The sequence below is a fragment of the Hippoglossus hippoglossus genome, chromosome 8 (genome assembly GCF_009819705.1).
Source record: "Hippoglossus hippoglossus isolate fHipHip1 chromosome 8, fHipHip1.pri, whole genome shotgun sequence".
In the NCBI taxonomy this organism is placed as follows: Eukaryota; Metazoa; Chordata; class Actinopteri; order Pleuronectiformes; family Pleuronectidae; genus Hippoglossus; species Hippoglossus hippoglossus.
In genome coordinates, this window is record NC_047158.1 from 13,216,661 (window position 1) to 13,228,145 (window position 11,485).

Sequence of the window (11,485 nt, forward strand, 5' to 3'; positions counted from 1 at the left end):
CCTTTAGGTAAGACAAACACTGGCTCTTTCTGTTGTTTATGTTGCACAATTTCCAATTCTTAGGACGGAAAAGTCTGAAGAGCTAAGTCTTACAGTAAACTGACAAATCATAGAGTATCTTACCAAAAATCAACAGCCCATTAACAGTCTGAAAATCGATGCCACCCAATATTGCCTTCTTGAATACTTCACTATTTTAAGTGAAATGTGTTAGTATTGCCAATACATCACAATTTTTAATACCCAACTGTCAAATCCTGAAATGTACAATTTGATTGTGTCATCTTAAAGCACAACATGTCTGTTGACAAGTGCAGACTGCTGAGTCGTACTTTAAGAGTGACATTGGGAAGCATATTTTTAGGGTTAGTGCCAAGGGGTAAAACTGAGAACTTACACAGGTGATCCTGTGCCATGTTACAATGCACTGACTAATCTTGAAAATCTTCCTCCCGCTCTTTCTGCTACTACGACCTAGCCTGCGTTTTGGATTTTACGATGGTGATGACACTGGTTGCAGCTACTTTACCAGGGATGAGGGGACCTATGACAGATGCCATTGGTCCCCTGGCTGAGGTGACAGGGTTGCGGGCCACAGTCCTGGCAAAGCTCTGGAGAGCCTCATACTTTGAACGCAGAGCATCCAGCTCCACCTTCATGCTGGCATTCTCCGTGGCCAGCTTGTCCACTTCCTGCTGCAGTTGAGCCTTTTGCTTCTCCAGCTCCTCTTTCTGGGTGACACGCTTTACTCGGCAGCTGGCAGCATAGCCCCGGTTCTTAAGGGTGCGCCGCCGCTGTTTCAGCTGCAGGATCTCATCCTTCGTCAGCCCCCGTAGATGCTGGTTCAGCTCCCGCACTGACATGGTCACCAGTTCGTCATCCGTCAGGCTGGTGCCATTTTCCCCTGGCTCCCGTTTCACCTGTGCATAGGGGTTAGATAGTGTTATAAATAAAATTATTCACACTGACAGTGTTACTTTTGTGTCATGCAAGCTATTTACCTTCAAGGCCTTGTTTCCCTTGTTTGGGGTAGTCATGCCACGAGTCCACCTGTAGTGCTGGTTGTTCTGCAGGTAAGAAAATACTATAAGTATAATACCACTAGAAAAACTAGGAGGAAGCAAATTTCTTTGAAATATCAAGAGTGTATTAAAGTGCAATGGAGCTACAGCGTGACTCAGTCCTTGCACAAAGGGGGTCAAGGACTCCCTGTAAGTGTTGCCAAGTCTGTTGAGCGAATCCTACCTGGACTATTACTGCCACTAAGGACAAATAACTTGCTGGCATATGCACGTCCCTCTCCAACATAGGTCAGTTTGAGTAGGACGAGGCCGAACAAGTCCTTAAAGATTTCTCACTTGAATCCTGCATTGCATTAAAGTGGGGTAGTGGGGTGAGTCACAAGCAGAGTGACATTTTATTCAGCTGGCAGCAGTTCACAACGATTTCTTGGAAAACAAAACTCAAGATTTTCTATTAAGTGCAGCCTTTCAGGGAACAAGGAGCCATGGATATGAATGGACTGAAAAAGACTGAAGTTTTTCTTTTTCTTCAGAACATACATCATTACCTAAAACACATTCATAAAAAGGGACACAGGGCAGAGTTTCACAGTACAAGCCATCCAGCCTACACAGTCACACCTGCCTAGATTTATGTGGGACTATAATCCCATAAATCAATGAAATAAAGGGATATGCTCAAACCACTGCAGAGCTTCAAATACCATCCAGAATAAAAGCACTGCACTGCAGTTTATTCTGCAATGTCAGTACTGAGGGAGCACCAGGAGAAGAAGCTGGGCTGGAAAGAAATCTAACCCACTGGTGTTAAGACAGACAGAAGGTTGGGTGCCTTTCACCGTGTGAGCTCTGTCACCAGATAAGTAGACGCTCACATCTACACACACACACACACACACACACACACACACACACACACACACTCATGGCCCTGGGTGCTTTACAGTACACACAGTAAATGCTGTGTCGGTGACACAGGCACCCACCACAGTCAGCCCAGCCAGCACATTGCCTTAGTAAGCTGATTTACACAGCCCATCAGTGTGTGTTTGTACAGAGCACATAAACAAATGCATGTGGGCTCTTACAACTGCATCAAAAGAGGAGACAAAGAATCCCAAAAGGAAGTACTGTCTGCGAACAATGTTTTTGTAGCCTACATGCCCACTAAGCCAGTCATCATGTGCATGTGTGATCTGTGCGGAGAAGCTCTGTGAGGGAAGGAAAAGAAAAAAGAAGCACGTGAGTCGCAGCTCTGCAGTGCACTAAGATGGCCAGGATATTTCCATGGCAACAATAGTGTGCTACAGGTGGACCGGTCACCTGAGCCAAACAGGGAGAGACAGGCGCTTGTTAAAAATGACCTGAATACGACACTATCACACAGGCTGGGGACATAACATGAGGTCAGATTGTGACTTGGATTCTTGATGCTTTCCCTTCAAAGAGTCCTCTGGCTGTGCATAAAATGGCAATGTTTCTCCGTGCTGCGGATGCCCATTTAAAAAGCCTTTCAGGATCTGCAAAGGACTTTTTAAATGTGATACTTTTCATCTCTGTTGGGATGCCTATGAATAGCGGACTGATAGTAACACCTACGTTTCACTGGCCTTTGTGGTGACTCATTTCCAGTAAGCATTTGGACCACAGATGCAAAACATAATGGGATAATGGTCTGCCTGATGATGCACAGATAATGGACAAATAGACAGGGAAGTACTCCACTAATAGCTACTGGGATGAGAGTGGGAGGGGGGAAAGGCTGCATCTTCCAAATTTCAAACTGAACCCATATTCCCCTCAGCAGCTTGGAACCAACATTGTTCGAAAAACAAGTTGGAGTCTTGAAAATGCAGGGAGATGGGACATTGTCCAGGTCGAGGAGTCGCACTCTGTCACACAGCTGTGTAGGGTAACATAGTAGGCATGGCTTGGCGCGTTGAAAGCTCACCATATGACACCGTGGAAGGACTGTGCCCAGGCTGCAACCCTCCAGCACAGGCTGCTGCCAACAGACGGCTACCAGTGACAGGGCATGGCAGCACAACACAGACAAGGTCCAATGCACAGCTGCTCCCTTCCACTACAAGGCATTTCTTACCTCGCGGAGACACACACACACACACACACACACACACACACACACACACACACACACACACAGAGGCAAAGAAAGGAAAAACACACTCATAACCCCCCCCCCCCTAATTGCAAAAGAATGCCTTTGGATTTGACAAGTTCACTTTCTCTATGGTCGCAATCAAGTACATGTATTTTCTCCTCTAGTAATTTCAGGTGTTGTGTGTGTGCGACTAATAAAAAGGAGCAGGAGGTGAAAGCTGCAGCTTGGAGCAGGGGTCAGCGCAGGTAGGGAGCAAGAGTGGGGGACACAAGACATCTTTTGTCGGGGCTTGCTGAATTTTTATGAATCGCCTGGAAGAATGCTGACAAATCAGAGCTGATTGCTTGTGGAGGAGAGACATCACACCCACAGGAAATAGAAAATGCTGAGTGTGGTCACCCAGAGAAAGAGAAGGAGGGGATAGAGAGAGACAGAGAGAGAGAGAGAGAGAGAGAGAGAGAGAGAGAGAGAGAGAGAGAGAGTGAGAAAAAAAAGAGAGAGAGCAAACAGCCTTGTGAAAAATGCATGCTCGACACATTTAGAGGAGCTTGAGAAGAACAGGTTGAGAGAGAGAGAGGAAAAAAAAAATACTGATCTCAGCAAGGACCAAAACCAAGGTGCCAATTAAGAAGTTGTGAAGTTGAACTAACACGATGAGAGCAACCCAGCCAACCTTCAAACGCTGTCTGTGTTCATCTAAATCTATGGAGGGTAGCTCACGAAGGTGGGGTCGACTTAGGTTGAGACTCAAGTGGGGGCAAAAAAAAAAAAAAAAGAAAGTCTGGTGGGATAAATGCTGATGTGACATGATAGGTCCGGCCTTGAGCCCGTGTCATGTTTTAATGATCTCATCCCCTCCACAGACTCTCTCCAGGGGGGCTGCCAAGGATGGACACCATTAGCTAGGGGACCCTTTGTTGAGGGGGAACCGAGGCTACAGCATCCAGGCACTGCATCCCCTGATGAATATTTATCACTGTCGTTCACTGCCTAAGGTGGGGGTAGGAGACAGAGGCGGGGGTGGGAGGCTGAATAAAGATGCTCAGGAGGTGATTCCTCAAGGATACATCCAAGGCTCGTCCATCAACGGTTGTCTCTAAAATGGCGGTAGGCTGGTGGGGGCGGCGAGGGGGGAGGGGGGAGAGGTGGGGGTGGTGGTGGATTTCTGGTACTGAAGGTGGCGAGGATGGTGGCTGAGGGCTGCAGGGAGAGCCAGCTCCACTTGACAGCGGTGTAACAAGATTATCAGGGCCATAAGTGCAAACAAAAACCCCAGCAACCTGCCTCAGAACCCAGATTACGACAGCGCCCGCTCTCTGAATACTAAACATGGCTGGGGAGGACTAATGGGGTGCTAGCTTCACGGAGACATGACAGCGGATTGCACATCACGTAACTGATCGCATGCGCACGCGTCCACACAGAGACAGATTACCAAAACCACACAAGCACATATAAATTCAACTTGTCATGATCAATTCTTGAAATGAGGCGTCCGAGCACTTGGCACTGGCAGCTTGCTAATGAAGTGAATGAAACTAGACAGTGGACGTGCATGCTGATGAAAGACTGTTTTCAGGAAAGCACGGGCAGCATCCAACAACGGCAACTCAGTTCTGTGAAACTAACAGCTGAATATCATCTCACAGCAAACAATACATTTCACTCCAAAAGAGAGGAGACACAATGTGGCTCATTTTGCTTATAAAACAGATTTCTTCTGCTACAACCAAACTTGTAAAGAAGGTCTGTACATCTATAGATCTATGGCCCAGATGTAAATAAGGCCCTATAGGAGACAGAATGGTTTAGCACCACTTTTAACTCAGTCTTCGCAAAAACCTGCATCTACATCTCAAGTCGATTAACACGACACAAAAGAAGAGAGCTGGATGTGAAGTTGGTACGATCACCTATTCAGTTTCCCCCGATCAATAATGTATGAGGGTTGTAGTCTCTCACCCCTTTATCATGGACTTTCCACAGGAAACAGTATGATGATAACCACAAAGATACCGAAAAAGCACGAGTGAAAATTACGGGAAATGTCAGCAGCTGTCTCATCACGCTTAGGCTCATTAATTTATACTCTGTGCTTATCTGTTGTACCGTCCACTTGCTCTTTCAGGGTTGAGATTCTTAATGCAGCCAGCCAACATGCATGCCATAAATAGTCATTCTCAACACTTCATGCCTGATCAGAGTCACTACTTTTACTCCCTCCCTTCTAATTCAGAGTTGAAAAGATCGCTTAGATATTCAGATCTAATCATTCCTCCCTTCAGCTGAGTGAAGTCAATTATCAAGCGAGCTCCATGTGTCGGGCGCCATTTAACTGCAAATTAAAAACCAGACTCCTCTGATAGCTCGGGAAGAGTTACTGGAAGACTGGTGTAAACTTGTGTATGGAGACAACAGTGTGTAAAGCGTGTCTGTGTGAGAGAGAAGGGTACGACTGGAAGAGGGGAGGGAAGCTATTAACTACTAAGTATTCAGAGCGTGAAATAAGAGTGACAAAAAGGGGGAGAGGGGAAATCATTCAGCAGCTTTCAGAGGGAAATGTGATACGCTTGTGGTAGAGGGGAAATACTGAGCCAATACTTTTGATTTGGGTTTAGGGCAATATCAAAATAGCAAGTAACGAAAATCATATCTTAACTGTTCAAAAGCCTGACTCTTGAAATAAATACAATAGTGCTCTTAGCAACAATCTGTTCATCATCCTGAGTACAATGGATATATTCTGAAAAAAAATTGGGATTTGATGTTTTATCCAAAGATGTAGATGCTTGCTGCATATAAAAAGTAATCGACTGAGGAGCGAGTATAAACGGCACATGCTTTGGATATTCGCAGAAAATTCATTCCAATTCCTTTGAATAAAAATCCGTCCACAGGTTGTTAGAGGCAATTGGGAAAGTCAGGAAGGTGTAATTTTTCAAGTTATCTTGTTTACACATTGGTAATAAAGACTGATTAATGCATTTAAATGGCTTCTTTCTTATACAGCCTAGTGCTTTTGAAGCAGAAAAATGCTAAATAGGTACCATCAGTGCTAAACTAAGATTAGCCTTTATGGATAAAGACAAATGGTTTTAGACAAATAATTAATTATACAGTCTCATTTGCTCCAATCAGTCTAAAATATTTAAGTTGTTATAAGATAGAGATAAACAGTGAGTGAAAGAAGCAGAGAACATTAAAGATCTTTAAATATTGTGCAACTTCATGTCGTTTCCTAGCACACAATATCCATATTTGTTTCTACAAAAGGTTTACGTACACAACTAATACTAATTATGTGTCACTATTTAAAAATAGACACCATAAAAAGATGCACTGTGATAGACGCTGGCTTTGAAAAAGCCCCATATGGATTCTAGTGGGTTGTACCATGCAGAAGAGCATGTGGCACATTTATGTCTGAAATTTGCATCTAGTTCATGTGGTTTAAAGTGAAAACATGAATCACTTCCCTCAGGGGATTTTTTATTTTCTGAAGTCACTGATAATGTGAGGGTTATTTAAAGGGACTCGGGCTGCGCTGGTTTGCATTAACCAATGTTTCGATATTTACAGAATCCATTTCCAAGCTCAGCAGATGCTGTTTACTCTTGAAGCTGCTCTGTTAGTATAAGCAGCAGGACAAGAGGAGAGACTTCATTGGTCTTCCACATTATCTGCCTGGAGGACCTGATTAAACAGGAAGAGAATAGCTCTTGATACTTCGGCCTTGCACTGGCAGAGGAAGGAAGGATTGCAGGCGACCCACACACTGGCAAAATATCCAGGAGCTTTACTACACTGGTTGCATACATATGAAATGCATATCGCTTCCATATAATAGCTACAACACAGCCTCTGCAGCACAAAAGGCTAAACTACTGCAGTTCTGCCAGTTTTATTGCAATTTCAAGTGAAATAATACAGAAATAATTCACGTTTTATGATTAGTGCCGCTGCACAGCTATGATCTGAGGAGGATTCTCTTCAAGTGAAACATCCCTTAGGCTATCAAATAAACAGAGCTCAGCAGCAGCAACAAATAACAAAAAACAAGCAAGAAAACTAATTTATCATCACATTTTCATTTTCCTGGGGAGAGATTTGATTCTGATAGTCCGCTGGCAGTTATCACCTGAAAACAACAAAGATGCTAATTTCTATTAATAACATTGTCAGCCACCATTCAGTTCAAATTATGACAAGTGATTGATGATGTCTGCCTACGAGACATTTGATGAAGCCTCAAACTCAATGCGATTGTCCCCAAAAATTACAGAATACAGTCAGAATTAATAATTCAGTACTAATATCAAGCGCTCAAGAATTTTAACTTAAGTCTACCTCAACTGATCACTGCAATGTGCGGATGCAATCTCCTCACATATTTTAGTCTGAACTAAAGCTCAAAGTCCTGGAATAGATTACAATCCTCATCCCATATCATAGAAACGTTCAGCATTTGAGTTTGGGATTTTGAAAGGTTGCAGGTTTGATTCCCACAGCAACTAGTATGTTCACCAACAATGTTGGAATGTTCTGTCTGAGCAAGAGACTGAAGTACAAGCTGCTCACCCTGTGTACGGCAGCTAAATAATAAATAATGCCCAGAGGATGGTTTTACTGATTAAATGTTCGTCACATTGCTTTAATGAATTAAGAATATTTTTCTATTTAAAAAAACACCTCACATTTATTAATAGATTGTCATTTCGTCTAATGGTGCTAGTGAAACGATGGTGACTGGACAGAGGAGGTAATACAAATATTAATGCTGGATCCTGCAGCATATAAAGCACAATTTAAACAGGTAGTGTACAAACTCAGAAAGCTCTAATTTGTTTAAAGAGAATCTGAATTTGACTAAGTACTGATGTCATTCATAATGATCTGAGGATCACTCCAATGTGGGTTATACACTGCTCATGTGAAGACACGTTTTCACTATCTTTAAATTTCTTAAGCCAAGAACATGGGTTCAAGAGTCTTATTTTGTCTGATTAAATGCTACAAGGAACAAGGAAACCAGCAGCTTCTTCCCTGTGTGATTCACTAGTTTAATTTTTACTTTGCCTCAAGTATTGGTACGGTTAAATAAGTTGTTTTTTAATGTCAGTTTACCACCGATGTGTCCAGCACATAAATCAGGCAAGATAAAAGTAGGTTACATGAAAAAAACAGCCACCAGTGGACCGCTCTGCTCTTACACTCCCCATGTTCTGTCCGATATTGGCTAATGTAAATTATGAACACACAGAGGGCAGTAATGAACATGCAAGTCTAACTCAAACAGAAAATCATCAAACGCACTCGCTACTCTGGATGAAAGTAGTACTTTGAAAAGTGGAGCGGGTATATCGCAATGCTAAGCAATCCTAATCTGCATTGCACTTGCAAGAGGTTTCATCACCAGGATTCGCTCCCTGTTGCAAAATAAGGGGGAAAAAAACTATATTGATCTTTTTCTCCTTTCCTTCCAGGCATTCCCATTTCCCCGTGCAGCTTAAGCAGCACTTTTGTGGACAAATCCCACATTTGTGTTCCTTTCTTGAGGCTATTAATGGTGCTGAATAGGCGTAACCACTCCCAAGGCACAGCTGTGTTGGCCAGACAGAGGAGTTGGTGGACACACTGTACACTAAAGTCTTGCCTTGTGTTTCATCAACCTCACATATCCTCTTCCACCTCCTCCTACCACCACAACCTGCCCGTTCCGAGCATCGCCACTGGGTATGAGTTGTGCGCTGGATTCACCTCTGTGGCATCCAGCCTTATTTCATCTTCGCTACCACAATGCAAGAGGTGATAAATCTCAGAGCTGATCTCCGCCACTCCCTGCCTCCATCCTCACACCACCGCCATCCCCATTGGGCTCTTATATGGGCCCTCATCTGTTCTTGTTACCTGCAGAGAAAGGCAGAGATGGGCATTACGCTTTATTGAGAAGCCAAGCTTCTGATGTGGGGCTGGCCTGTCTGCTAAAACACACTTCAGTGCCCTGCTCGCATGAGGAGAGATGATGAAATAAGTTGAATATCGGCGCAAGCGTGGGGAACTTCTATCTGTTAAGCCCTGCCTGTGTACGCTCAACAGCTTCCAAGGTGACTTTTCCAATTGCACAGAGATTCTCTGTGGGTAATTCATTACCTGCCCTCCATAAGCGTGCACTCTAATAGGCGGTAAATTTCATCAGGGAAACAAGAGCATCTGCCAGCCCCACAATACAAGAAGAGAAGTGTTCCATTGTATTAAATAATGTCATAAGGAAGCTGCTTATCTATAGGATGAGAAAAATACAATCTTACGACAACATTTAATCTCAAACACCACAAAAATGAGGTGGTGTTTTCAACTTGCCATAATCCCACAATTACACATGACCCAATTTAAACAAGTCACCCGTTGCAGGGCTCCATTATAAACAGCGCAGGCTTAATATATTGCTTATCATGCATTTTGTACATGGATTTGACATCGTACTTGACACCTAAGCACTTAGTCTAAATGTACTCACACCCTGTTTGTTGGTGCACATCATGACAGCGTGGCAATAAAGCGCACATTCCCGGCTGCATGTAGATGAGAGACTATTGATAAATGCATGATGGTGATCATGACTTGATGACTGACTCGCGGGGACAGATCAGCACCGCTTCGATCCATCTCCTCGGTGATAAACATCGACCCTTATCCACCGAGCAGACCTTTGTCCGGTGGTGCCATATTTCGGGGTGGATTCTGCTCCCGTCTTAAATACATCATTGTGATGATTCAGCATGATGAGATAAAAAAAAATAAAAAACCCACCGCCGCTTGTTGCTCGGCTCTGATGATAAGATAACCCTGCGCGTAATTGCCTGGTTGTGATATTAAAAGCCAAGGACGGCGGGGGTTGGTTTGCCATTGTTGCAGTTTAACCATGAATTGTCACTTCAGGTGAAGCAGTTCAGGAGGAAACGATGGGTTTGATGCATTTCCTAAACTGCTTTTTGATTTTTGCATGCGTTGTGAAGCTGCACAAAAAAAAAAGAAGCACAACCCGTTGCTCCAGCTTTGATGATAAAATTTTTGAAAATACATGTTGCAACCAACCTGATCTCGGCTAAAGCGCAGCCTCTCGCTCCCTTTTCCCAACGAGGTGATGAAGCAGCAGGTTTAAACGGCGGGAGGCGCATGAGTTGACGGACCCGCGGAGAGGAGCCGTGACACCGCGCGGACGCGAGACGAGACGCCCGGGCTCCGGCACAAAGGCGACCCGCGGTCACACAGCCGGTGACATTCCGCGACTCTTCCGTGTCTTCTTCTCCTCCGCCACCACGACCACGACCACCACCACCACCGCCGCCCCTCCGCCTGGTGAGAGTGGCAAAACAACTCCCCGCCTACAACAACAAGCAAGCGAGGAAATCCCCGTGCTCAGCCGTCCTCACTACACCGCGGGTGACTCCTCAAACCGGGGAACCGCGCGTCACGGCGGGCCACCCCTCCACAACAAACACCCCCCAAAATAACCTCAATGACACCTTATTTTATTTCTATAATGATTAGCGGGAGTGTGTACAGGAGATTAGCTGCCATCTCAGCACTGGAGGAGCCCGAGCTTTTGTCAGCTCTCACCGACCACACGAGTGTTTCCGCTTACAAAATAAACCCCCTACTCCCCCGCTAACCGCTCGGCTCTCTTATTTTGAAAAGCAAGCCCTTGACACGACCGCGCTAGCTTGACGCGCGAGGAGCTAGGTATGCTAGCCTCGCGGAGCTAGCAGTCGCGGCCAGCTTGTCAGCGGCGAGGCGAAGGCATGCACACTCAGCACAACAGCAGCCCCGCTGTGTTTGGCTGTAAAGACCCACCTGACTGACAAACGACGCTCTTCCGGAGTTGTAGCCGTAGCGGTGCTCCTCTCACAGCGGCATGCCGGCGACCAAGACCCACGGAGCCGCAGCCGAATCGTCGGTTTCTCTGACAGGAGCGCTGCCGACGCGCCAGCTCGTGCTCTCCTTGTTGATTCCCTTTCTCTTGTATCGAAGCCAGACGTCATCGTGTTTGGCCACGTGACTTCATTCATGCAGGCTCTTCTTTTCTGAAACACGAAACATTTCTCACCAAAAAAACAAAAAGTACAACAAAAAAAACCCACTCTACACGTTGTTACGGTTTAACAACCTCAAATCTGTCAGGTGACAGGAAAACAGTGGTTACTATAAATGAAAAAACCAACAAAACAAATCACACCTACAAGGTTTTCTTTTTCATATTTATTAATAAAAGTAAATATGAAAACACCCAGCTTCATTACATCATAAAATGTAACGGTTCACATTTTGCTTATAAAATATT

The 11,485-nt window shown here is 44.7% G+C and overlaps 1 protein-coding gene across 2 annotated transcripts; it reads right to left on the minus strand.

The window, feature by feature from the left end:
• Nucleotides 1-246: 246 nt before the first annotated feature.
• Nucleotides 247-11,272, minus strand: LOC117766441 (transcription factor MafG). 2 transcript variants are annotated; one of them, XM_034593452.1, is made up of 3 exons: nt 10,999-11,272; nt 1,002-1,067; nt 247-920 (listed from the first exon to the last, which is right to left on the minus strand). In XM_034593452.1, the coding sequence occupies exons 2-3, from the start codon at nt 1,035-1,037 to the stop codon at nt 468-470; spliced, it is 489 nt and encodes a 162-aa protein (XP_034449343.1). In that variant the 5' UTR covers nt 1,038-1,067; nt 10,999-11,272; the 3' UTR covers nt 247-467. The 2 variants fall into 2 exon arrangements, with proteins under 2 accessions (XP_034449343.1, XP_034449344.1); XM_034593453.1 differs by lacking the exon at nt 10,999-11,272 and adding an exon at nt 10,240-10,974.
• Between the last annotated feature and the right edge of the window lie 213 nt (nt 11,273-11,485).

Excerpts from the sequence above, each read along its gene's own strand:
- LOC117766441 (XM_034593452.1), bottom strand. The coding sequence starts at position 1,037 with ATGACTACCCCAAACAAGGGAAACAAGGCCTTGAAG. Across the intron at positions 921-1,001 it reads AGGGAAACAAGGCCTTGAAG|GTGAAACGGGAGCCAGGGGA; the intron begins GTAAATAGCTTG and ends CCCTATGCACAG.